We start from the raw sequence: 27423 nt of genomic DNA, 5'->3' as shown, positions 1-27423 counted from the left end.
TTTAAACCGAAAGATGAACTTGTTGGGTGTCTTTTCAGATTATGAGAAAAGAAGGAGAGAATTTCTTAGTCATCTTCGATCCAATCGGAATTCACAGCAAGTCTGCCCAACGGCTGCCATCACAGGGCTCCGCCTCTGGGTTCCACACTTTTAAATACCACTGCTTGAAAGGGACAAAGAGATAAAAGCCCGAAGAAACCCTATAAGCTATAGCTGAGCAGGGGAGGGCAGAGGTCTAGGGTGTCCCTAGACAGAGAAGCCTGAAGAGAACGGCCTTTCCGTGAAGGTCACTATGCAAATAGGACTCACGGGCAGCACGACCAGAGATTTGGTTCCTGGGGGGCCAGGACTTGGTGGGGCTGAGGGTCAGACAGATCTGAGTCTGGGCCAGGGCTCTGCAAAGTCCACGAGGCATCACCCCTGATACTGCCTTCCTCTCTGAGCCTTGATGCCCTCAGCAGTGAAGGAAGATAGTACCATCTGGGCTCAACAGGACATTAATAAGTTAGGAGCTTCGCACAGTGCCTGGCATAGGGTAAGAGCCCAGTTACAGTAGCTATTATGAATTTTATCTTTTTTAAACAGTACTTGGTCCAAACTGCCTTTTGCTCCTGAGCTAATAAGTACACTACTAACACGGTGGAACTGCCACTATCCATTTTCCAAGAGTTATCATATGATAATGGTCACCTGAGTCTCATAAAAGCCAGGGGCACAGGAAGAGGAAGAGCTACTGTACCTCTTCCACAGATGAGGGCACTGAGGCTCAAGGGAAGAAGTGACTGACCCATTGCCACAGCTCCCAAGTGGCAGAGCCAGAGCTAGACCCAGGGGTACCCACATCACTAAAACATACTTCCCACCCTGCCCCGTCCTAGCCCCGGCACGCTCAAGCCACAGCCTGGGTTCATCTGGATCCTGTCTGGACCACCGTCCCAGCACTGAGCCCCAGCCCTGGCTCACGGCTGGCAGAGAACAAGTCTATCGAGTGAATATCCCTGGGAAACAAACACATGCATGTACACACAGGATCTTATATACATTTCAGGGGGTTTGCAGGCCCCTGGCCAGGTATCCTCAACCTAGGTTTTCAAAGGCCTCTTCAGTGCTGACACATAGGATTCCTGGAGTTGCCCCGATGAATCACCCAAAGGTCACCTCATCACACACACACCCATCTGCTGTGAAACGGAGGCTGACTGCCCCCACCCAGTGTGCACAGCCAGTGTCCAGGCCAACTCCATCTAAGTGCTGCTTGTATTTCAGAAAGAGAAGGTTTATTTTTCCCTCATTAGAACTTCCTTTATAGCATCACGAAGTACAGCAGAACCAAGGCTTATTGGCAGACACGGGGAGCACAGCCACAGCTTGTTGACAAGACAGGGGGACGAAGGCCACAGCGTACTCACACCAACACAGCAGTCTTCCTCAGGATTCCTGGCCCCTCCTGCCAAGCACAGTCTGTGTCACACCCAACCCTGCTGCCTTATGACAAACACAGAGGCTGACACCAAGGAGGTCTGAGGTGGGGAGGCGAGCAGGAGCTGTGGCCGGGAAAGGAAGTTATCCTCATATTCCAATAAAGACCCCACAAATCTCACCCCACCCCCGCACTGGGAACTCAGTCTCTAATGTGTTTTGATTAGTGTAAGTGGCTTTTAAGAAATGATGTGTGTTTTTCCTGAAGCTCATGAAATCTGCTCTAAGCCAGGCCACTGGCAGGCACCTCAGGCCGGAAAAGATGCTTTTAGCTTTGCTGGGTTTCAGGATGCTGAGAGCCCCGTGGGGGTAGAAGGGTGAGGAAGAAGAGATTCTGATGACAGGTTGCTGCTGGTGTGTCCCGACCCAGAGTCTGAGGGTCAGGAAAGAGAACAGCGTGATGCTTATGGAGTTTGATTTTGTTTCACCCTCTGAATTAGCAGACTTCAAACACTTGCATTTTCCCGGAAATCAACAGCGAGACAGCTAGCTGGGCACGGAGACTCATGCCAGCTCTGTGTAGAAAGGCACCAGATGGTTTGTTATGAAACACATTTTGGTCAGAAAATAGCTGGGGTTTTTGGTTTCTGGGAGGACAACAAAGCTAGGGGAAAAAAAAGTAGGTGTGAGTTGTGGGAGATGGGGGTGGAGAAAGCAGCTTTGGCATCAGATCTAAGTTCCACTCTTGTCTCTACCCCTTCCTCCCTTGTGGCCTCAGTTTCCTCATCCGTATAATGGCAATAAAATGGTTTTAAGTGAATGTAGGTATTAGGTTTCACACAGTAAGTATGGGGAGGCGGGAACCAGAGAAATCCACAAACACAAGAGCAGGCAAGCCTTGTCCGTATGACAGGAGGTGGGTGTGGGACCTGACACAGGCCAGCCACGGTGATGATCCCCAGTCCCACTCAGACTCCGGGAGTCCCAGGGTGGCCAGTTATACTAGTTCCAAGCATTGATGGGGATCCCCCACAGGGACTTTGGGCCCCTTCTCCGGAAAGAAGGGCACTAAGAAAGCTCTGTTCAAGGCAGCCCCAGCGGGCTGTTTGTGCTTTAAAGTGCCAAGCTACATGTTGTCTTTGGTCAGGACCCACCCCTCTGTCCCTGAGAGGTCCTGGGTCCAGGGGCTCAAGCCCAGGCCTGCTGGGGCCCCAGGGAAGGTGAGCTTGAGGACACAGTCCTCTCCTGCAGCTGTGAGTGCCAGTGCCCGTCTGTGCTCAGAAGACGGAAATCCAACTGCTTTCAGTAAGGGACAGAGATGCCTCCAGGGAAATCTGGGTCCTTAGAAAGAAGGTACAAGAAATGCTTTGGTCATGTCCTGACACCCGCAGCCAGAATGGTGCTTGTTTGATAGAGAGAGCAAGCAGGAAGCTGGTTATCACACCGCACACGTCACACAGAGGGAGACGTGGCTGACGCAAAACTGGCTCCCAAGCATGAACCAGGAGAGTCACTGAATAAATATTCAAGGCATCTTTCAGTTCTCAGAGAAGGGTGGGGTGAAAAGGAAAGCTCTCCTTCCCCCTGCTTGACTGGCTACAGCTTTGATGTGAAGGCTGAAGGTGCTGCAGGCCGGAAGAGGGTGCGATGCGGGCCCAGGGCTGGCTCCCGCCTGTGGCTTTGGTCCGTTTCTTGTAGTGGTCGGTCACGTTCTGCTAGCCCCAGGCCCTCAGAAGCTGAAGAGGTCATCCTGCTCGGTGCCACCGCCATCAGGCTTATCCCAGTCGACAGGTGAGAGGCACTGGGCGTAATGGATGTCCTGGGCTGTCAGTCCAATGTCCAGGACCTGAGGGTTGGTCCGAGACTGGGCCAGCCTGGAAGGCAGAGCTGTGTGAACTGAGGGCCCAGGTGAGGGGCTGGTAGGCTTGAGGAGCTGGCCTAGCCCAGTCAGCACCGGGGGCAGAAATGAAAGGGCATGAGAAGCAGGGATGCCAGGACACAGGAGCAAAGAAGTCTCAGATGCCAGGGGGGTAGAGCCTCTAACCAAAGAGCCTACCCCGAGGGCCAAACAGCTCAGAAAAACGTGGGGCAGGCAGTGAGCACCCCTGCCACTGAGAGGCCAGAGCACCCACGTAGTGCCACAACTCCACAAGGGCATGCCCAGGAAGAGGAGAAAGGGCAGTACGGGGAAGGGCAGTGAGGGACATGCTGTGGGCAAGGGGGCCCTGGTGCCCTTCCGCCAGTGAGAAGATACATGTCAACACAGTGGTGTTCAAAGTGTAGATTTAGAAAAGGAGATACCCAAATGTCCAAAAGTATAGCAGACAGCTAAGTAAATTATGGCCTGTGCCATGAAAAAAACCTTAGGCACTCAATGAACATGGTGTTTACACGGAGTTTTTAACAGCCTGGAGAAATGCTTCTACTGATGTTAAGTGAAAAATCAGGGTACCGCAATGCAAACACAAGGGGCTGATCAAGGCCAAAAAAAAAAAAAAAAAAAGTATATGTGTATGTATAGGAAAAGCATGAATTAAACCAAAGTGTGGGCTGTGGGATTATGGGATGGTGTTATTTTCTATTTCAAAATTGTCAATAAAGAGCATGCGATACTTGAATGACCTGGAAAAAGCAAACATGATTTTCTTCCAGTTAGTGAAGCAGGCAGGGGAGATGGTAAAAGGAACACCTTTGCCTCCGTGAAGGGCCACACATACACCCCGCCAGGGCTGGGCCAAGGGGCTTCCACCCTGGCTCTGGCAGGAAGGGATGAGGAGTGGGGAGAAGCGGGTAACCCCCAAGCCACTGGCTCTCACTCCAAACAAAGCCTCTGGTGTGGGAGGGCTGTAGGGGGCTGTTGAGGGTCCCAAAGGGAAAAGGGGGGCCTGACTGATCAGGGCCCAACACTCAGAACTCTGAGCTGCCCAGGACAAAATGTCCCTCAGCCACAGCCTTCTTGATGGTATGTTCCCAAGCTGAAGGTAGCCATGGCTACAGGGATGGCCCCTGGGAAAACAGCGAAATGTCACCACCCTCTGGCTATATCAAAATACCTCCTCTACAGAACAATCCTGGCGCTTAATGAAGCACTGCCTTCTCCCTCCCCCTTTTCATAAATGTAAAACCTTTGGAGGAAACAAATCCTGCAAAAGAGCCAATTTCTGAAGACTACACCAGGTATAGGATGAGGAAATCCACTTAAGCTGCAGAGAGCTTAGCTCAGCTCAGATTCTTACAGCAGCGACCAGAAAAAGTTTCTTATTCAAAAGCAAGAGCTTTTAAGAGACCTGGCCACCACTGGAGGGGCTCTGACAACAGACAGTCAGCAACCTGCCCCTGGAGGTATTCAAGCAGAGGGGATGGAAATTCCTGCTCTGGAGAAGGTCTAAGTGGCTCCGGTCTCAAACACAGCAAAGGGCCCCAGGAGGAAAGGGTAAGCAGGAACAGTCTACAAATGCTAGCCCTCCACCCCCGACCCAGCTCAAGAAACCCAGCTCGTGTTACCTTGAAAATGCTTCATCCAGGCCGTCATCCAGCTCCTTGGGGGAAACAAAGCAGGAGACATGAACCCTAAGTGGAGGAGCCCAGGCTCAGCGCTGGGGCGGTCCCCAGCCCTGGGGAAGCTATAGGGACTCAGGACACAAGCACAGGAGTCTGGGAGGTGCCTGGAGGAACAGATGGGCCAGCAGCATCTCTGCTCATGGACACGGAGCATGGACTGTCGGGTCATGGTGGGCCAGGAGAAGGGCACAACACAGAGCGTCTGGAGACTAGGGTGGATTTAATTGCCAGCTTTACCACTACCTGCCTGGGAGAGCTTGGGCAAGTCACTGCTCCTCTCTGAGGCTCAGCTTTTCCTTCCACAAAACGAGGTGGTTGGACCAGATGATTTCTATAGCTTTCAAATCCCAAGAGGAAGCGGGTAGAGAAAGAGGGTTTGTGGCTTTCATCTACTTCCGAGAGCTGAGCCAAATTCCAAGCCCATGAAGGAGGGATACCTAATGGCAGGGATCCCATGGCCTAAGTAGAAAAATGAGGGGGGAGGCTCCCACCATGGTGTCCCATGAGGATGGGCACATGGCAAGAGCGGCTCCCAGACAGCAGAGAACTCATGGGTGCCTGCTCATGAGTGCCCCCAACAGTCAGAGGGGCTTGACAGTTTTTCAAGGATATTCAAGTCTCTCAACGTTCAGATTGTAAAAAATTAAGTGGGCATGATCCTGCGCTGGGTCCTGGACCAGAACAAGGACATTGGTTGTTCAGGCGGAGAATCGTGAACAAGGTCTGCAGAGTCCATGACAGTATGGCATCTGTGTTGATTTCCTGATTTTGATCGTTGTAAGATGGCTATGTAAGATGTTAACATTTGGGGAATCCGGATGAGGGTGAACAGGAATTCTTTGTGCTATTTTTGTAACTTTTTTTAAAGTCTGAAATTATTTCCAATTGAAAAGTTAAACATGTTTTTAAATACTAAAACAAAACAAAAAAGTCAGGGTCCTCTGGGTAATCTTGCAGGCAGAGGTCACACCCTCACTGAGGGGATGAAAAAGCTGAGACACAGAGAGGTCAGGGGGCTTGCCCTGAGTCACACAGCAAGTCAGGGGCCAGGCTGCCAACTGCCCAAGCCCCTGACTTCTAATTCGGATGGCTGAGGGGGAGGGGTGCCAGGAGCAAACTCTGCCCACATCACGAACAAGGGAGCCTTTGGCTGGTCCTGTGGGGGGCAGAGCCATGGCTGCTCAGGCCAAGAGCCTGGGCATTGTGAGAAGACAGCTGTGCGGGCTGCCAGGCCTGCTGGGGACGTAGCCCCGAGTTCAAAAGGGACATTGTTCATTCCCTCCCTGGGCCTGGGTGCTGCTGGGTTGGGTCTGGCCTTCCCAGAGGGAGGCCTGCAAGTCACGTGTGTCAGGGCTGGGGCCCTGTAGCAGCCACAGACCTCGTCCAGAGTTCCCTAGGCTCCTCAACCACTCACCCAGACAACACTGCTGGTGCTCAAGGTTTGAGGCCGCGGTGCCTCGTCCATGTTAGGGGTGTTAGCGCTGACCGTGGACAGCGGGGCCTTGGCTGTCTCTTCCAAGTCCAGCAGGTTCCCGGTGGCGACCGCTACGAGGGGTTTGGTCAGGTGTGTCAGTAGGTGAGCCTCCCCTCCCCACCCCACCCCGTAACTCGTCCTGGGGCGTCCTGGGCTGTCCTGGTCCCGATTCCCTCCTTGAACAGGACCCAGGGGTAGGACTCAGGCCTATCACCCAGGGAGCCCCACCGTTGCACCTCCGCCAGCAGCAGCCCACAGGGTGGGAACATCTCCCCTCACTGCCGGTTGGGGTTAGGCTGGAACTTTTACAGGCACAACAGTCCATTTTTTAAGGGATCACACAACAGGCTGTGAAGTGTAGACAGAGACTCGTACAGACGTTTGCACAGGGACATATGCAGAACAGACACCAAAACAAGTAGCTGTTTTTTTCCCTTTCTCTACATTTTCTAATTTATCTATAGTCAACTCACATGACTGATTTAAAAACGAAACGAACAAACCAAGAGTCAGCCCCAGCCAAGGAGGGAGTGAGGCCCCATGGGGAGGGCTGACCCAAACCTAAGGAGATGAATCTGGCTCCCTCCCCTTGCCCGAGACTCACGGCTCTTTAGTGAAGGGGTGCTGTCACGGTGGGCCCCGCCTGGGATGTCCCCTCCCTCTTGGCTGGCTTTCTCCCTCTTCTCCTTCTCTGTGGGACCAAGGCACAGCATGTTGGCACCTCCGACCCCAGCACTCCCCTCAACAACCGCTGGGAAGGGGTAGGCTTTGGTCAATCCCAGGGGGCAGGTTTCAGGTCTCCAGCAGGGAGGAAAGACACCTCACAGATTTCATTTAATCTCCACAAGCATTCTGGGGGAGGAAGATGGCTGTTCTCATTTTTCAGATGGGGAAGCTGAGATTCAGATGAAGGGGCCTCTCCAAAGTCACGTATTGGGTAAGTGATAAAGTTGACTCCAGGCCCACCTTCCTCCCCTATCCCCAATACTATTCTACCACCTTCCTCCCCACCCCTCGCACTCCCCTCATGGGAAGAAACACTCACCTTCCTTGGATACCTGCCAAAACTCAAAGGCAACTTTGAAGGCTTGGGCTACTGTGAGGGTGACAGCCTGGGCCTGAAAAACAGGAAGTGGGGTGGGGGGGGTGCATGCAGTGTCAGCAGGGGACAGCAAGTCTGAACTGGAGAACCCTGGCTTCTCCCTGAAGATGCTGAGGGTTCCATCCCTGGCTCTGGAATGCCTGATGGGTGGAAGTCACCAAGGCAGCCCAGGATGTAAGAGGCCACACCCTCCTCAGGCAGCTGGCGCCTGGTCTTCACCACCCCCACCACCTGCCCCCCAAGCCAGAGCTCTGCAGTGTCAGCAAACACCACCTTCATCCCAGCCCCACACCCCAGCAACAGCTGTTCACCTCCACTTTCTCTCCTTCCCCTTTGTGCTGAATTCAATTAACTTTGAGGTTTACTTCCTCTGAGAAGCCCTCCCTAATTACCTGAGGACTTCACATGCTACCTTAGCCCTCGGAACGGGAGAACAATAAAGTGAGAGTTGGAAGAGCCCAGCCACTGTCTGAATGAGCCACAGCCAGAGAGAAGAAGGTTAACTCTGGTTAGCACTATCCCCAGCGCGGATCGCAGGAAGGGAAGGGAGGAGTCACTCAGTGCCATAACCCACCTGGAAGGAGGGATTCATAAGGAGACCTTCCCCACACCTTGGCCCTTGACCACTGGTGAATTCCCATCCACCCCTTAAAACCCAACTCAAATGCCACCACCACCACCCAGCACTGGGTCGCTACAGCCCCCTGCCCACCTCTGGCCTCAGGCATGTGTAAGTGTCATTAGCTCACATGCTTGTGTCACCCCCATTTGTGTGCTCCCTTGGGCATGAATCATGTCTGAACACACACCTCTGCGCCCCAGCACAGGGTAAAGCCCTCCAGAGGTACCAACAATGCTGGCGGAAACAAATGTGTCCAAGGGGCAGGCTCCTGGGGCTGAAGCCTCACACGCCAGCCAGGACCTGCCCCAAGCCACACACATCTCAACCCCCTCCTCTCCCAGCCTCCCCAACAACGATTCCAGTGCAGGGTTAGTAAGCTGAGCTTCTGGAAGCCCCCAAGCTCATAGCTGTAGCCAGAAGCAACATCGAGCTTCCTTCTGCAAGCTGGGCCTCAGGAAGAAAGCACCAGCCTCACCTGCATGTGTACAAGTTCAGGCCTAGCCAGTCTCAGCCCCACGCCCTGCCTCTCCCAGACAGCGCAGTTTAATTGAGAAATGAATTTGTGGCTACTGCCTTTAAAATTCTTTTTTAAAAAAATTTTCTTAAATCCCTAAACAAGCTGACTGATCCATGCCAATTAAACTTCACGAAGTATAAAAACTCATTTGAATATCTCCGTCATTTACATTTTTGATGGAAGTAGGGGTGCTTTATGGCAAAACTTAAATATGGTAATTAAGTATGAAACCTCACAGCTGTTTACAATTTAAGCTGTCACGTCTGAATCAAGTTTAATAGACCCAGTTACCATTGAGGATTGCCCATGAACTAAAAATACGAGCTAATTACCAGCCGAAGTCACATCGCTATATACCCAAGCAAGGGCTGGTCACCCAGTGTGGCAGGAATGTGGAAACACCATTATTTTCTGCCTCTAGGAAATCTGGGGGCACTAGCTTGATACTGTTTTTGTGTAAATCTGCTTGTTCATTTGCATACATCCCTACCCTTTCACCCTGAAGTCCCGAGCTGCAAGTTAAGCCAAATATAACCTGAGATGCAGATGCGTGCAGGTGGTTACAAGCCCAGGCTGGGCAAGGACTGCGAGGGGAGTGACCCTGCTTCCTGGAATCTGGGTGCAGGAATCCAGACACTGAGGGACAGCTTGGGCCTGCCCACCAGGAGGCCTCCTTCCTCGATTCCTCAGGCCTGCTGTTGACCCCTCGCTGAGTGCCTGTGGCCTGTGGGTCTGTCTTATTACCCTGACCAGGCCCTACCTCGTCCACATGGCCCTGTCTTGTTCCCAATAACCAGGCTGCTAGCCTTTCACAGTGGCCAGGTCGAGCTTAGGGCTAGAGACCCTGAGACCTCGGATCCCAGCCTGATACTTAGGCCAAGTCGGACCCTGTGCTTCCTAGCAGCCATGGCCCCAGAACCGAGTCTTGCACAAAAGGGATACTCTAGGAACACCAAATGGCCACATGGGGGAGAACAGCCCTGCCCCGCAACAGAGGCTGAAGGCCCCCAAAGAATTAGGGGGCGACAGTTTGCTTACTGTCAGTCCAGACTCAGTACCTGCTCTACAACCCTGAGCTCCTGGCCAACATCAACGTCCCCTCCCGCAAACTCCACCTTGACTCCAGGGCTCAGAGGCTGACATGGCCACCCAGTTGGGCAGATGGAAACGTAACATTACTTTGTAGGGAAACTTACCCTGGCTATGCCAAACAGGTGCCACTGGGAGAGCGGGGCCTGGATAGCTTTGAGTTGAATTGCTAGGTGACCCAGAAAGGGACCCCTTTGGAAGCTTCTTTCCCCTGCCAGGGTGGGTCATAAGCCTCTTATTTATGGGCAGGAGATGTAAAGACTCCAGACCTCTGGCACTGGATAAAGGCTACATTAACATCCAAATTCAAGGCTCCTGCAGGCTGACTCCACCTTGCCCACCCCCAGGCTCCAGTGACATCCAATTCCTAAACCACCAGTCACACCATTTAATTTTGTATCTCCATGTGTTTGCATATGTTATTTCCTGTGTCTGAAGTATACTTCTCTCTCACCTCAGCCTGGCCAACACCTACTCATCACCAATCCTTCAAAGCCCAACTCACAATGTCTCCCCCTCTGGGAAGTCTTACTGATCTCCCAGGGAGACTGAATAACCTCCACCCCACACCAAGCCCCCTGTACTCCAAGTACCGACTCCAGGCTCACCTCCCCACTGATCCTTTAGGGCCCCAGCAGCTACACAGGCCTGGAACAGCCTGCAGCAAAGGTCCGTGAAGGTACCTGCCAGCAGGCGGGCTGCAGAGCTTGAGGTACCTATTTAGTCTTCTTGTCTCCTCCTTAGAAACTTCCATGTGAACTCTGAGAATCTCAGGATTTCCAAGCCAACCTGGGCTCAGCTGAGGCCTTGGGAGCCACAGTATCACCCTCCAGTCAGGTGGTCTATTTACCCTACACTGGGCTGGACCCATCTCTCTGAAAGGATTCCTTGAAGGGGGGAGGCCAGGTGAGAAAGGGTGGAGGAGAAGAAGGATAAGCCTCAAGGTAGCCCCCAACCACAATGGGAACATGAAGAAAAGTGGGAGTCTGGGCCATGGGGGTCTAGCTGTAGCTGTTCCCCTGCCTGCTCAGGGCTCTACAGCCAGCTGCCAGCAATGGCCAAGCTCTGTTTTCCTTAGTAATAACCTCTTGGCCTGAGGGCAGGCAGTTTCTTTCAGGCCTGTCTAAAGTCCTCTGGCCCCAGGCCAGGCCTCCCTTGAACTGCTGGTCCAGCACCCACTCTCTCTTTGCCCCAGGACCCCCATGCCAGAGGGAGCCTCTGCATCTTGGAAAACCCCTCGGACCCAAGGCCCATGTTCAGCAGCAATCTGGGCCATGGGCCAGCTGCCCCTGCCCAGTGCTCGCTCCAGTCAGTGGGGAGGAAGAGACTAACAATGGGGACATAATGAGCTTGTATTTCTAAGTTTGTGTGGCCCCATAAGAGACAAAGCCAAGAGTTACTGTCTGTGGGAACAAGGCTGTCACGGGAGAGGCCACCGCAGCTCAGGCCCTCGAATGTCACGAGGCCCTGGGTGAGTAGCTAGTAAGACTGAGTCTGCAGGAAAGAAACAAGGTGCACAAAAGAAACTGGGGCCTTTCAGACTAATTCTGGAGGGCACTGAGGAGATCTTCTCATTCTACTGACGGGCAAGCAGCCCAGAGAAGGGCAGAGTCTTGTCTAAGGTCACACAGCACATCAGCCAGGATCCAACCACTAGTCTGTCTTATCCTACAGTGGCCCTTTCATGAAACCTGCACTAGGCTGGATAATATCTCCCAAATATGTCCACATCCTAACTCCTGGAACTTGTGACTATGTTACCTTACACAGCAAATGGGACCCTGTAGACGTGATTAAGTTATAGAGTGTGAGATGGGGAGATTATCCTGGATTATGAGGTGGGCCTGATGTAATCACAAGAATCTTCGTAAGAGGGAACAGGAAGGTCAGTTAGAAAAGGCAACAACAGCAGCAGATGGAGAAACTGGAAGATGCTGTATTGCTGGCTCTGAAGATGGAGGATGGGGCCACCAGGCAAGGAATGCAGGTGGTCTCAAGAAGCTCTAGAAAAGTCGAGGAAATGTATCTTGCCTTAGAGCCTCCAGAAGGAATACAGCCCCACTGACCGATTTAGACTTCTGTCCTCCAAAAGTGTAAGAGACTAAATTTATGCAGTTTTTAAGCCGCTAAGTTTGTGGCAGTTTGTTACAGCAGCAGTAGAGAATTTACGCAATATCTTAGGTGTGCCCTGCTGGGGAGCAGAAGGCCTAGGGGCCACTGAAAGGCTGTGATGTCCTGATGATGGGGGACTGGGGAGAATCTTGTCTCCTCAGCTCCAAGGACCACAGGGGGTGAAGGCCAGGGCTCTAAGCTCAGTACAAACAGGTGAACAGATGCCAGCATTAAGTCAATAAATGTTAGGAACCTCCTTCCAGGGAGGACACTCAGATGCCAGGGCCTCCGAAATAAAGGCTTCGACACCAAAGGTTAACCCCTCTGACTCCTCACCAGACAGCCCACAGAGACCTGAGGTCCCCCGCCTCGTCCCAGCTAAATGTGGTCAGGAGGTGGCCCAGGAGTGGGACGAGGGCTCTCAGCTCCTCACACTCACCCTCCCAGTCATGCAAGAGGGGAAGAAACATAGGTGTAGGCCCTCCCTCTACCCCTGGCTGGCTGTGTCATCTTCGGCAAGACATCTAGCCTCCGTGAGCCTGTTTCCCCATTAAAAAACAAAAACAGAAACAATGGAGACAGTAACAGACTCACCTTGCACAGTTGATTTACCTTAAAGCCTAGCACTGTAACAGGTACACAGTAGAAGTTTAAAAAAAAAAAAAAAGGATCATTTTCTTCCCTGCTCTGACCACAGCAAGCCAGCTCTTCTGAGGGCCCTTGTCTTTGCCTTGCACCCTGGGCCCCTCTATCTCCAGTCTCCGAGGGCTAATCCCTACAAGGCCCCACACCCCTCTCTTGTACTAATGACACTGTTGTTAGTTGTCGTCCTGTCTATTCTGACTCATGGAGACCCCGTGTGTGCAGAGTAGAACTGCTCCACAGGGTTTTCAACAGTGTGACCTTTCAGACAGAAGCAGATTACCAGGCCTGTCTTCCAAGGTGCCTTTGGGTGGGTTTGAACTGTCAATGTTTCTAGGGGATCAAAAAAATCTTAAATCCAACAAATCATGTTGCAGGAAGGAAGAAGGAAGATGCCCAGGGTTAGTCAGTACCACAGGCCAGGCTGACCAGGCAGGGCAGAGGCTGAGGTGGAGACAAGCCCACCCAGAAGTCCCACCTGCCTGGCCACAGCTTTACTCCTTCCCCACTCAGCTCTCAGGACTCACTTGGGGTTCTGAGGGATTGCAGGCCTTTTAAAAAGTGATTGTCAAGGCAGGACCACCAAGGCCAGGCCAGCACCCCCCCACCCAGCCCTCTCCCCACTGACCATCTTCCGCTTGGTGCAGAGGAAGGCGTGGCACTCAAGAGTCTCGCTGTGCTGGCTCTGGGCAATGTACGCAAACACCTTGTCGTGCATCTTGTCTGCTGTGCAGTAGGAGATCCTGAAAGGTAAGCAACGTCACCAGACCCCGGCACGGGGGCCTGACCAAATTCGGGACATCCCACGGGGCATCACCCTAATTTCCAGAGGGCCCACTATTCCAGCCACACCAGGGCAAGACTCGGGAGAGGTGGCCTCGGTCTCCAGGCCTGGCTTCCTGAGTTGTCTATGGAGTGTCCTGTCCCCACCAGCTTCCCAGGGAGTCAGGGGACCAACTGACTATCTGCCTCCAGGCAGCCTCAGACGTAATCCGCTCCCTCCTGCCCTCAGAGCTTAGCCCAGACTTCTCTTACAGAAGTCAGCACCAGGAAAGGAGTTCACCCCACCTCCTGGGACTTAATCATTTCAGAGCCAAAGAAGCTTCCTGCTCTGAATCCTGCCTTCCTTCATCTAGCCAGCGTCTCTCATGCTTCACAGCACATGCTCGTTATGGGAGGACTGTGTGGGATGCTGCAAACCCCAGCCGCTGGGCAAAAGCAGAAAGGAAAGACCAGAGCAAAGGCACTTTCCTCTCTCTACTCTCCCACTCCACATGGAGCCTTCACCCTGAAACAGTAATAGCCGAGCCCTGGCCGTGTAACAGGCAATGTGCCAAGAGCTTATAATCGTTTAATTCTCACAGCTTCCATCTGAGATGGGTTCATTATCATTGCCACTTTCCAGATGAAAAAAACTGAGATCATGGTCACAGACCACAAGCTAGTGGCAGAGCTGAGACCTGAACTCACCCGTGGGCCGTAACCACTGCTGTGTTGCCTCTTCAGGGTTTGTACCAACCAGCTGGGAGGGAAGCAGGACAGCACCCTGCCCCCACCCCTCGATGCCCTTCCCCTGGCCTCCCCCTGCCCTGCCTGGCCTCCCCTGCCCACCCTTTCATCGATGGCCCAGTCCAGAGGCCGGACACGCTCCAGGCCACAGTCTTGGCTCCCCATACACTCACAGTCTTCCCACCCTTTCTCACTTGTCTGTTCCCTCCACAAAGCCCCAGTCAGCCTGGGAATATCAAACAGGAGAGGAGCTGGCAGCCCCAAGGTGGGACAGGAACGTGGCAGGCTCACTCCCTCTCCCTGGCTGGCCTGAGCTTGGATCACAGGCATGGCCACAGGATCAGCACCACTTAAAACCCCTAGGCACCAAGTTCCGGCTGCCTCGTCTTCACCCCAGGTGATCCAGCCTCCTGCCCAAACGCCACTTGTCCTTGGAATCAATCAATCAGACCCCGCTATTCTTCAAGGCCCAGCCACCTCTCCTAAGAGACCTTCCCAGATTCCCCCAAGCAGGACCCTCCTTTGCCCTCTTGAGAAACACTTATCATACTCTATCTCCTTTGTTTTCTCTACTCCTGGACTGGGAACTCTGTGAGAGCAGGGGATGAATTCCTCACCTGGCACAGACCTCAGCAGAGCAAATATGTGGGAAATGTTGGTTAAAGAAAGGAAGGCAGAATCAGGAAGGTGAGAGAAAGATACCAGCCAGAGACTCTGATCCCCTCTCCTCACCTCACGAGTTACATCCACTACTGGCTCGTGCTCCAGCCAGCTTAGCCACCTGCTTGGGGACAAAGCAGCAGGAGGGATGCCTGGAAGATGGGAGCCTACTGGACCGGGCTCTGGCCTGGTTCGAGCTCAGCCACTACCTCACCATGGAGCGTTGGCAATTTGCTCTGGGCCTTAGCCTCTTCATCTGTAAAATGGACCTAGGCTGTCCCTTCCAGCTCTGAAATCTTACAACTGACCGCCTGAGAGAGAGGTGGGGGTAGCCTGATGCTCTAAGGGCTGAGCCCCGCTATCGAACAGGAGCCCCGCTATGGAAGCCATCTACACCCTGGCCTCAGACCCTGGCAGACGCCTCCCTGGAACACCCAGCCAGATGACCAGAGCTGAGCTACTGCACTCAGGGCAGAAGGAAAAGGCAGTGACTCTGCAAGTCTGCTCCAAGCCTGACTCAGCAACATGTGGGGAATGGGGGTGGGAGTGGGCTCCAGGCCTGGTCAGGCCTCAGCTGCCTATACTTCTGCCATTGGTGATAATGACAGTAGTATGTAATTTAACAGAGTGCTCATGTGAACGAGGTGCTCTTACTTGTAACACCACTGTAAGGCAGGGTGTTTCCACTTCCATTTTACAGACGAGGAAACTAAGGCTCCAAGGCCACCCTGATTAGAAGTGGTAGAGCCTGGATCCAGACAAGAGATTGCCATCACTGTCCCAAGTGACAAAGTGGATCTGGGCTGCCCCCATGCAAAGTATACCTGTAAATGGACACGTTCTCAATGAGCTGGTTGGTGATGCTGTCGGTCAGGATGATTCCTCGTGGTGACACCTTCAGGGTCACCTTCTGCAGCTTCTTCCCGCTGGCCTTAGCCTTGAGAGCAGACATGGGTCAGAGGAACCTGACTGTCCCGCTGGGACCTGCTTTTGTGGGCTACACCTACTGCTCTTAGCCCCCAGAGAGTCCTCGCCTCAGGTGGCTGGCAGGTGAGATGGGGAAGACAACTCAGCCAGCCCCTTCCTTGGCTATCCCTGTTCTGGTCTACCCCCAATTGGTTTGTTGTTAGTTGTCGTTGAGTAGATTCTGACTCACGGTGACCCCAATATGTAGAGAAGAACTGCACTCCATAGGGTTTTCAAAGCTGTGACCTTTTGGAAGCAGACCACCAGACCTTACTTCCAAGGCACCTCTTGGTAGGTCTGAGCTGCCAATCTTTCAGTGAGTATTTGTGCCACCCAGGGACTCCTGCCAGCACCCTCTTGTAGAACAGAACAACTACCACTTATTGAGCACCTACTGTCTGCCAAGCGCTGGACCTGGCATCATTAATCTCAAGGGCAGCAGGGTTTCTCCCCAGGAGGAAATGGGTTCAGAGAGGTTAAGTGACTTGCCCAAAAACACACAGCTAGGAGGGACCATAGATCCTGAACACTGAGTGGACCATCACAACCCAGCAAGATGACTCCGGGAGACTCACTCCACCCACTGCACCTGCCAGAGGTGATCTCAGGCAAGCAAGGGAGGTGGGTTTAAAGGGCCCACACTCACTCAGAGGTGGGAAGGGGAAAATCTACTCTCTGGTGGGCTACCTTGTCCTTGCCCTACTCTCCAAGGACCAATCCCTTGGGCTACTGGGCAAGCGGTCAGGTGACAGCAGTCCCCCGACTGTCTCCCACACCACCCTCCCTGGCACTGGTAAGTCTCCAACCCTCAGGCATGGAGCCTGAGTTGGGGGAGGAGAGGCCATGGCCACACAGCTGGGAAGGTGCACACTGACCCTGACCCCTCAAGTAGAACGGTTCCCCTCCACCAAGGGTCCCTAAGCTGGATGAAAGAAGATTCAAGGGCAGGGCCAGGCTCAGGCACATCCAACTGGGAGAATGAGCAGGGGCACGGAGGGAGGGGCGCCCTAGGAAGGAGCTGACCTTGGCCCATGGCTGTCCCCCTCCCAGCCCTGACTGGGGTTCTCACCGTGGCCACAATCCTCTTGACGGCTGCGGCTGACAGCTCCTCGCCCTTGGGCTGCTCCACCATCGTCATGCCCAGGTACTTGAGGCTGAAGAGCATCCCCTCAAGCAGTGTCTCCCGAGTGTCTGTCCAGTTCTCAGGCAGCTCTGGGACGGGGCAGGACAGGACCTCAGACCCTGCTGGCAGGGCCCACCACCAGCAACCAGCCAGCCCCATTTCCTAGGGAAACCCAGAAGGGGCACTGGGGTTCTCTCAGCCAGCATTATTTTCATTTTTTAATAAAAATCAATCCAAACCTGTTGCTGTCAAGTCAATTCAAACTCATAGCGACACTATAGGACAGAACAGAACTGCCCCACAGGGTTTCCGAGGAGCGGCTGGTAAATTTGAACTGCCAACCTTTTGGTCTACAGCCAAACTCTTAACCACTGCACCACCAGGGTTCCTGGGCAAACATTTTCTGATATATACCAAACACCATGGTAAGAAGCTTTACACGTGTTTTCATCAATCTTGTGAGAATCAAAGGAGACACTTTTATCATCCCCATTTTAAAGACAAAGACACTGAGGCCCAGGTAGCCAAAATCACAACAAAATCCACAGAGCCGTTAAACGCAAGAGGCAAGATCCGAATCCATATTTTCAAATCCAGAGCCTAAACTCTTAACTTCAACACCAATGCTCCACTAATGCTTGCTGAGGGTCTACCATGCCATTTTCTTACTTGATCTTCAGTGCAATCCTGTGAATTAGGTATTATCTCACTTTACGGATAAGAAAACTGAGGCTCAGAGAGGCAAAGTCACTAGACAAAGGCTACATACAATGAGTAGTGTTGGAGTCAGAACGCAAACCTGGGTGGTGTCCATGGCCCCGGCCTACTCTTCTCTGTTCCTCCACCTGCACATCCACAGAGAACAAGAGGTTTGGGTGGGGGTGGAGGGAAGGACAGCAGCAAGGGAGAGTTGGGGTGGGGCAGTAAGGGCCAGTGGGGAAAGGGGAGGTGATTTCTCAAATGATGCAGCATGAGGCCATGTGAATCTGGCAGACCCGGGTTCAAGTCCCTTCCCGGGGATGAACAATGCCTGCCCCCCCGGGCTGCAGCAATGGCACAGGGAAAGCACCCTCTGAAAACTCTGATCACAGCTGATGTTAGGAAGGCTGGGAAAGGAGCGAAGGAGCCGGCTCCTTGAGTGGGAAAACAGACCAGGAGGGAGAGTTGTAAAGAGGCCCCCACCTTGCCCCACTTATGCCAGGAGATGGGCCTGGGACAGAGGGACAAAAGGGGAAGCACAGTGCTCAACAGTGCTTTAACTATTCCCAAGGATCCTCCTCCTGGAAGCTGAGGCCAGATGAACCATATTTCTCAGCTGGGAAGCAATGAGGCTGGAATAAGACGGAAGGTCTCCAGGGCTCCTACCAAACCCCCATCTCTAGGATGAATGGACACCCCGCATTCCTGCCTGTCAGGGCACTCTTCCTGTCCCTCATCATCCCCTCAGAAACTGCACTTGTAGGAGGTATGATTATACCCATTTTAAAGATGAGGGGCCTGCTCTTCAGCCTCATATACAATCCTGGACAGAGCAGGATCCAGACAGGAATAGCTTCCAGGGGGCACCAAGAGGTTGAGGGGAGCTGGGAGAAGTCCTGTGTCCTTCCTGCCTCCTCCTGGGGTCTTCCTCACAGGTTCTGAATGAAGGGCTACAGAAGACAGCTGAAGACTGGACATAGCTGGCTCTAGGACAGCTGAGGCCCTGGCAGGGCTGTGGGCTCCCCCTACAAGCCACAGCCCGACTCTGAGGCTCCTGCACTGTCAGGAGCAGCAACGGGGGCCCAGGTACCACCACTGTGTCCTCAACCCAGCCTGGGCCCATGCTACTGTCTCATCCCCAGCCTCCTCTAGTTCCTGTCTTCTATGGGCTCTGCCCCACCCCACCTCTAGCCAGGGAGCTTTGTACACTCACACCTCTCTGGACTTGCCTTGAGCAAGCCACTGGCCTCCCTGAGACTGTTTCCTCATCTGAAAAAAATGTCTGTGTTATGGGGTATGCCTACCCTCTGGACTGAGATCTAGGTGGGCAGGGACTCATTTACTGGTCATTCAGCACAGGGTCTGGCATGCAGTTGGCACTCATTGCTTGCTGAGTGATGGAATGACCTGGACACTCCCATGGCAATGTCAGGACCTACCCTCCAAGCCTGCCCCAAGCTCTGGCCCTGACCCGCTGTCCTCTAACCCTTGCCCCTGGGCCACCACCTCACATGAGGCCAGTCCTTGCAGTGATGGTCCCAAAGCCCACAGTGACCCATCCTCTGTTCTACCAACCAGGAGTCTATTCCATTTGATCCTCAAAAAAATCAGAAAGTCCCTGATGTGTCCCCAAACCTGTGCTGGTGATGGGAGCCAGGATCAACTCAGACTTGGGCCCTGCTCCCCCCAAAACCGAAAACAACGGCACCATCAACAGAGCCATCAAGGAACCACAATGACAATAATAAAGCAGCAGTTATCACCATTACCTCTAACCTTCACAGCCATTCTGCAAGCGGGCACTCTTTCATTCCCATTTTCCAGATGAGGAAACAGGCTCAAAGGATACATAATTTGACTTCTCTGACTCTAAAGCCCACGCTCCTGACCATGAGGCCATACCTTACCATAGGCAAAATACCTCAGTTCTAGCAGAAAGTCAGGGAGAAGCTCCTGGGGCTGGAGATATTTCCTCTCACAATTCCTAATCCCTGAGGTTTCCCTTCTGTAGGCCAATATACCCAGATCATCGCCTTCAACCCCAGACCCATCTAAGCAAGGATAGCAAATGACAAGCTGTCACGCCTATTGCCTATGTCCTTGGCAGACAAAGTTAATCAATTGTGGCTCTATTTCCCTCTGACTCTACAGAGGGGCTTTGGACTGTTTCTCCACACAAGGCTCCAGGCAGGCTATGCCAATCAATGAGGGCTGGCCTTGTTTATCTCATTAGCCATCTCTGCCCTTCAGCAAATATCCCTCCTCTCCCATTTCCTCCAGCTCTGTTCTTTCCTGGCCCCTGTCCAAAGCCACTTCCGCTCTCTCCATTCCAAAGGGCCAAAGTTTGCCAAGGTCACTGATGACCTCTTTGCTGTCCAAACATTCCCCAGTCCTCCCTGACCTTTGAAATGCCAGGCATTTTTCTGCATTCCTTCTTCCCTGGCCTGACCCTTCCCTGATTCTACCATCTCCAGGATGAGGACATTGATAGACCAGCCAGCACTCTTCGAATTTGGAGACCCTATGTCAAAAGCCGTCACTGGACAGATTATGCAACTGAGTCCCAGAGAGGGATATGATAAGGTCACCCAGCAAGTCAGAGGGAGCCCCAGCTCAGCTCTGTCACTACAGGCAATTTCCACAAAGAGTGCTCAGGAGGCCATAGAGGCCCTTAGGCTCCTCTCCCACAATATCAGCCTTGTGTGTGTATGTGTCTGTCTCTCTCTCACACATACATACCCAGAAGTTCCAACCATGCAGTGCTTCTCCTTCATATTGTAGTACTCATTTTTCCACTTCTGAGCCTTTGCTCAAGCAGTTCCTTCTACCCGACATGCCCTTCTTTCCCTCCTTTGATCATACCCCCACATGTCCAGCCTCCTCTGCCAGGAAGCCTTCTTTGAGGCAGTACGGACCAGTAGATAAGAGCAAGGGCCTTAATTCTAGGATCTTAGTTCTAACACTTCATGGCTGAGGGATCCTGAGTGAGTTAGCTCAATTTTCTCACCTGCAACACGGGGGAAACAACAGTCCCTGGCTCAGAGGGTTGTTATAACCCTTGAATAAGATTTTTAAAAATGAAATGAGATATAAAATATGAGCTGAGTACAGGGGGCCCTGCCCACGGTAGATGCTCAGTAAACGTTATGCCTTCTGATGAGGCTCCTGGCCATGGATTGCTCATGCCTCTCTCAAGTGTGGGTTTCCTTCTCTTCCTTCTGAAGCCAGATCACCTACTGCCAAGCAGCTGTCTACACGTGTCTTCCCTCCCCAAGAAGAAGGAGGGAAGGATTTGCCATTGGTGTTTCCCTCCCCCAGGAACTAGTAGAGAGAAGGCGCTCTCCTGCCTAGTACTGCTGTCCAGTCATATCCTGCTTGTCCCCTGCCCCCTAGCCCCAGGACCCCATCCTCCCAGGTCCGGCTGAGATCCTCCTCCTCTGGGGAACCCTGTCTCCCTCCTGTACTTCTGTGCATGTGGCTCATCTCTTCACAGAGGTGCGTCTCTCACACCTCACACCCTCCCCATAGAAACCAACACCTAGAAAAGAAAAAAAACCAAACCCATTGCCATTGAGTCGATTCCGACTCATAGCGACCCTATAGAAGCACTCAATAAATAAAGACATGAAGGGTTTACTTCCACACCCACCCTGCTCACCATCCAGCTACCTCAGATGGAGATCTGGGTAGGGCCGAGCTCAAGTCCAATGGCTGGAGGCCACATGCTCCTTCCCAGGGGGAGCCCAGGGCCTTGGGAAGAGCTTCCAGAGGCCTCCAGGCAAATACAGGCCTGCGTCCACAGCCCTGTTCCGGTCCTGGTTATTTTTGGTCCTGTGGTGGGTAATGACTGTGCTATTTTAACTGTGCAGTTTTACAGATGACCTGCTGCCGGAGTTAACTAGGGACAGACCATATGCCCAGCCTATCTCTCAGCTGCTAACATGTGCCCTTTCCTGGTTAAGGCCCTGCACACGAGTCAGAGCTGGGCAGGGTGCCCCCTGCTCCTTCAGCTGCCTCGGGAGTCCAGCCCTGCTGGTGTCTAGAACATCAGAATTGTAGCCAAACTCATGGGCCCCGGGGAGAACCTCCAACCAGGGCCCTGGCCTTGAGCTTCCTCCAGCTTGGCGGACAGATGGCTTCAGAAGCTGCAGAGTGACAACACCTCAGAAAGGGACTCAAGCCTCAGCTCTGCCCTGACCTGAAGTGCTGCTCCTTCTTATCTGGCCAGTGGGTTCTTGCCCCTCTTTGGGGGCATCATCAGAAAAACCATCAGGGTGTGGACAGTGTGAGACAAACTTCAGAAGTTAAAGTTGAGACTGTTATCAGAAGAGCAGATAAATACTAATAAAAGCCCCGTTGCCACTCAGTCGATTCTGACTCATAGCGACCCCATGTGACAGAGCAGAACTGCCCCGTAGGATTTTCTAGGCTGTAATCTTTATGGGAGCAGATTGCCAGGTCTTTCTCCCAAGGAGCTGCCAGGTGGGTTCAAGCCGCCAACCTTTCAGTTAGCAGCTGAGTGCTTAACCACTGTCCCACCAGGGCTCTTCCAGTAACAACAGCAGTAGCTACCATTTCTTAAGTACCTACTTAAACTGTAAGAAAAAAATATATTGTTGTGGTTATAAATACGAACTCTGGAACCAGCCTGTGGAGTTCAAAACCTGGCTCTGCTACTTGAGCAGTTTACTCAGCCTCCCTGGATCTCAGTTACCTCACTTTAAAATATGGACAGTAAGAGTATCCAGCCCATGGGGTTGTTGTAAGAAATGAGTTCACACAGGAGGTGTGCTTAGAAGAGTGTCTGGCATACACCAAGTGCCACTGAAGTGTGAGCTACTGTCACTGAGCTACTAAGTGTTTTAACACATACACAGCCACTCACGGTGTTTTATGAGAAGAAAAATCCATTGCCGTCGAATTGATTCCGACTCATAGGGACCCTACAGGACAGAGCAGAATTGCCCCATAGGGTTTCCAAGGAGCACCTGGTGGATTTGAACTGCTGACCTTTTGGTTAGCAGCCATAGCACTTAACCCCTATGCCACCAGGGTTTCCTTTATGAAGAGTCAAACAAACAAACAAAAAAAGCCTGTTGCTGTCGAGTTGATTCCTACTCATAGCGACCCTAAAAGACAGAGTAGAGCTGCCCTGTAGAGTTTCCAAGGAGCAGCTGGTGGGTTTGAACTGAGGACCTTCTGGTTAGCAGCTGAGCTCTTAACTACAGCACCACCAGGGGTCCATGAGAAGAGTCAAGGATATATTAATATCTTATTTCACATTCAGAGTTCAGCCACTTGTTAGTGTCACATAACAGGCAGCACTGAGACTTGAATCCCCGACCGGTACCATTACCTACTCTTCCTTCCTGCAGCCCACCATGCTCCTCTGGATGCGAGGGAGGGGTCCAGCAGGGCCCAGTACTGTTGTTTGCAGAGCTCCCAGACCGCTCTTCCCCAGATTTGTGTGCACAGCCTCCTCCCTCCTTGCATTCACTCTGTTCCAGTGGTACCTTCTCAGAGGCCTGCCCTGACTCCCTGCAGCTGACACCACCAGTGCCCGCCCATATCCCCTCTGTGCACACCACCTGACTTCCAACTGCCAGCATCTGTCTACCTGAGCTCACTCTGGCTGCTAAAGATGCCCCAGGCCCATGCAAACTGGAAGATCACCTATCCCTAGTAGCCTTCACCCACCAGGGACAAGAAGTACCCTTATCAAAATGGAACAGCTCTGAAGAGCATATTCTCCCCTGCCTCTACTAGCCCGCTGTGGTAATCGCTTTCTGTGTCAACTCTTGGGGCTCCCTTTCCATTTCACTTGTAATGGTGTTTCTTGGGATCTCTGCCCTGGTGGTGCAAATGGTTACACACTCAGCTACTAACTGAAAGGTTGGTGGTTCGAACTCACCCAGCAGCTCCACAGGAGAAAGACCTGGTGATCTACTTCCAGAAAAATTACAGCCAAGAAAACCCTATGGGGCAGTTCTATTCTGTCATATGGGTAGCCTTAAGTCAGAATCGACTTGATAGCACCTTAACAACTTTCCAAATAAATTAGTTGTACTCAGATCCTTGCCTCAGGGTCTGCTTCTGGAAGAACCCAAATGAAGGTACCACCCTATCTAAAAAAGCTTTCCCCACTGCTCCCTCACCCCGCTTTATCTTTCTTCACAGCACCTACACTACCCATAACTGAATTACTTATTTGCGTCCACGGCTGTCATTTTGTCTGCCTCCTCCACATACCATAAGCTCTGTCTGAAGAGAGGCTGTCTCATTGTTCGCCAGAGTCCCGAGCACCTGTATCAGTGCCTGACACACAGTCAGTGCTTGATAAATATTTGGAAGGTAACAGACTCCCCTCCCCCCACCACAAAGTACAGGCAGTCCTGGATTACAAGTTCCTCTCCTAAGTCTATCATTAAGCTGAATATGTATGTAAATCAGAACAGTTAGGTACGGTTCCTATCTAACGACAGTTAGTTAAATGTCTGTCTTAAAACAAAACAAAACAAAAAAACCCAAACCCATTGCAGGCGAGTCAATTCCAACTCACAGCAACCCCATATGTTTGTCTTAGTATATGGTTTATAGTGTATCTTTTTATGCATAAAAAACATTAAACACTTCCAGCTACACTAAAACATTTTTAACATAATAATACAGTAATAATGTACCTCAAACTGGGTTTGAGGTTGGGTCAGACACTAATAACCCAGGGACTGACTGCCTGTAGCTTTACCGGAACCTACACCTCAACGCTGGCACAACCCGTGAAGGAGCCCCAGGGTTAAAGTAACCCCAGAACCTTTCGATGGAAGGAAAGACTCTGAGAGGCCAGGGTAAGCCATGCTTCCAGGCAATTGGAAGAAAGGAAAATCCCTGGCCTGGAACTAAAATAAAATATTTACGGTTCCTGAAGAGATAGGAAAAGAGCCATGTGTGGGAGAGGGAGTGAGCCCTTCTTTGAGGTCAAGACTAAGTGAAAGATAGGAAGCAAGAGATTCCAGGCAAAGAAGCCCGGGGAGCTGCCTTTGCTGTGTGACCTCAGGCAAGATGCCTCCCTTATCTGGGCTTCAGTTTCTCTACTAACAAAAACAGTCATAATGTTGGTCCCAGCTCTGAGGACCTAAGGGGTAAGGAAAGGGTCACAGGCCAAGGGCAGGGATCAGGTCTAACCTTAACTGGGCTTCAGCTTAGTACCATCATTTAACCATAAGGCTCAGACCAACAGCACTGGACCCAAGGGCCTGGCTGGTTATGACCTAAGGCAAACCTACCCCCCACCCCTCATCCGGCACACATTCCACAACCTCCCTCCCTGCCCTGTGACGACTACTGTCCTCAGGGGCACCAGCTCTACCCACAGCCACAGAGCCCACGGGACACACTGGTGAGACCCCTGGGCTGGGATTTGGAGCTCTACCTCTTGGAAGCTCTATGTCCAGGACCAATGACACCACTTCCTTGAGCCTCAGTTCCTTTATCTCTAAAATGGGTCTGATGAGAAGAATCCCCTGCTCTGTCACTTCACAGGAGCAAATGAAATAATGGAAGCAAAAACACTTTGTAAACCATAAAGTGATAAAGGCAATATTTAGCATTCTTCCTCCTCCTCTATGCCAGGTGTGATTTCATTTAACCCCCACAAAAACATCCAACTCCGGTACTAGTGTTATTTGCAATTTACACATGAGGAAGCTGGGGCTTAATAATGAGAGATAGGTGGGGATTTGAACCCAGATCAGTCTGGGCACAGAAGGCTCAGGACCAGCAGCACTCTGGGCTTACTAGGGAGGGCGGAGGCTCTCCTCTTCTCTCCTCTGCAGGTGACCACAGGCTTTGAGCCCCCAAAACCTGTTCCACTGCAGGATTAATCATGTGGAAGGTCCAGAGGACAGGCAGGGGGAAGGGGAGGGGAAGACAGAAACCACCAATTAGGTGTCAGGAGGGGGTGCTACCATCAGTAATCTTCTAACACCCTGGCTGGGAAAGAATTTTTATCCCAGTTTTACAGATGAGGAAACAGGGTTTATAAAGGATAAGTGACTCACCCAATCAGAGCAGGCAGGAGAGACTTTTCCACAGCAGCTCTCTCGTCCCTACTCCAGATTCAGAGGTGTGGCTAAGCTACCCTCCCTTGCCCAGGGCCCACAGCCCTCCTTACTTCATAACCACCTCCCTGGGGGCTGCCCCACCCACCCTCTCTCCCTCATCCCAGAAGAGAACCACAGAGTTCTCCCCGCTGGAACAGACCATCATTCTCAGAAGCAGTGGGCAACTCCCACCCCTGGTGGAATCCCACAAATATGTAAAGGGGATATTTTGGGAGCCAAGAAGTATAGAAGATGGTCCCTGCCTGGCCTGGCACTCCCACCAGCAGGCACCAGCCCAAGTTCCCGATGTCAGCCTCATCTCATATAGGAGGCGGCTACAGCTGGAACAACAGAGTGGGGCAAGAGGAGGGGCAGGGCGGACTCCCTAGGCCCAGACACGCTGGCACTCCTAGGAGAGGAAGCTCGGGCCCCCTGGTGGGACCAGGGAAGGCAAAGATGGACCGTGTGTGTGTGTGTGTGTGTGTGTGTGTGTGTGTGGCTGTACTGCCTGCTGTTTCCTGGAGAGGGGAGAGGCCTTGGCCAAGATGACACAGAAGGAGGAGGAAAAAGAGGAGGAGGAGGAAGAGACCAGGTGAGGGAAGGAGTGTGCATGAGTCCTGGGCTTTAAGCTCCACATCTGCCAAGAAGGCCTCTGTGACCCCAGGGAAGCCACTCCACCTCTCTGGGCCTCCATTTCCTCTGGTGAAAAAGGAGGGATCTGGGCTGGGTTTCTCAGGCCTCAGGGGAAGGTGCCAGGTGACGGGTTGCAACCAGAGACAAGTGAGAGAGATGGGGCAAGGAGGCCGTATGAGGCCCCTCCCGGCCTCCCAGACACCCCTGGGAGGTGGCGGCGAGTCTGCCGTTTGCCTGGGCACCCCCGGGACTTCAGAAACCCGAGGGCGAAGGTGCGAGAGAAAACAGGTTTCAAAAATAGCCAGGACGCCAACTTCACCACCTCAACCCGGCTAGTGGAGGGGAAAGGGGGTGTAGATCGCCCGGTGTGAGGGACCTACGTACAGAGACCCAGGCCGAGCCTCGCCCCAACCTCAAGCAGGTACCTGCAACCCCAGGCTCACACCTGGGTGGGTCTCTGGGAGCCCAGGAGTCAAGAGAGGATCTCGTGGGTCGGACTGGGGCAAGAGGCAAGTGTGCTGCCACCCCCGTTAACGTCAGTGGTGGCGCAGGGGTGCGAGGACCCAGGCATCTTCCCAAGCCCCTGCGCCCAGTCCCCTCCCCGGGCCACCGACAGCGAGCTCCCGCCTCCCCAAAGCTGTGCAGGACAGCTCAGGTTTCTTCTCCTGCCCTGCAACCCCGTCCCACTCCCTCCTGCACCTGGGCACCGGGACATGCGGCCTCGTCCCCCGATGTCTGTCCTTCCTGCCCAGCTGCACAGAGCGGGGGTGGGGGGCACAGCTTGACCCGGAGCGACCCCCCAGCCCCGCCGGGCCCCGGCACGGCCGCCCCAGCCGCGCGCCGGGCAGGACGGGGGTCAGGCCCCGCCTCTCCCCAACTTCTCCGAACTGCGGGCAACGCGGGAGGCCCATGAGCCCCGGCCCGTCCGCCCCGGCCCGACCCCTGCCTGGCCCCGGGGGACGCGTGCACACTCACTCCGGTGCCGGCCGCCGCCCCCCCAGCTCTGCTTGGCGAGGCTGGGGCTCCGGATCAGCGCCCGCCCCGCAGACTTGAGCGCGTCCATGGCCCGCTCCGACCGCCGCCGCCAAAACTCCGCCAGGAAAAACTTTCCGCCGGGGCCGGGCGGCGCGCGCTCCGCGCTCTCCCCTCCCCCGCGCGAGCTCCGCGGCGGCGTCCTGGGGGCGGGGCCAATGCCG

General features: G+C 53.1%; 1 protein-coding gene across 5 annotated transcripts; it reads right to left on the bottom strand.

The window, feature by feature from the left end:
* On the bottom strand, positions 1–27335 carry LDLRAP1 (low density lipoprotein receptor adaptor protein 1). Of its 5 annotated transcripts, none has more exons than XM_064281490.1 (9): positions 27203–27335; positions 16743–16885; positions 15532–15644; positions 13167–13281; positions 7500–7572; positions 7059–7145; positions 6395–6525; positions 4924–4958; positions 1–3293 (listed from the first exon to the last, which is right to left on the bottom strand). In XM_064281490.1, exons 1-9 carry the CDS (start codon positions 27288–27290, stop codon positions 3149–3151), a joined length of 930 nt encoding a protein of 309 aa, XP_064137560.1. In that variant the 5' UTR covers positions 27291–27335; the 3' UTR covers positions 1–3148. The 5 variants fall into 5 exon arrangements, with proteins under 5 accessions (XP_064137560.1, XP_064137561.1, XP_064137562.1 ...); XM_064281491.1 differs by having other exon boundaries at positions 4924–4955; XM_064281492.1 differs by lacking the exon at positions 27203–27335 and adding an exon at positions 26927–26957.
* Positions 27336–27423: the final 88 nt, after the last annotated feature.

The sequence above is a fragment of the Loxodonta africana genome, chromosome 3 (assembly GCF_030014295.1).
Source record: "Loxodonta africana isolate mLoxAfr1 chromosome 3, mLoxAfr1.hap2, whole genome shotgun sequence".
Taxonomy (NCBI): domain Eukaryota; kingdom Metazoa; phylum Chordata; class Mammalia; order Proboscidea; family Elephantidae; genus Loxodonta; species Loxodonta africana.
This window is presented reverse-complemented; position numbering and strand designations above follow the sequence as displayed.

Bases quoted from the DNA above. Each gene is read 5' to 3' on its own strand.
- LDLRAP1 (XM_064281490.1), bottom strand. From the start codon at position 27,290: ATGGACGCGCTCAAGTCTGCGGGGCGGGCGCTGATCCGGAGCCCCAGC. The intron at 4,959-6,394 runs GTGAGTGGTTGA...GTTTCCCCCAAG, and splicing joins GCACCAGCAGTGTTGTCTGG to GAGCTGGATGACGGCCTGGA. The intron at 3,294-4,923 runs GTAACACGAGCT...TCTGCCTTCCAG, and splicing joins CTGGATGAAGCATTTTCAAG to GCTGGCCCAGTCTCGGACCA.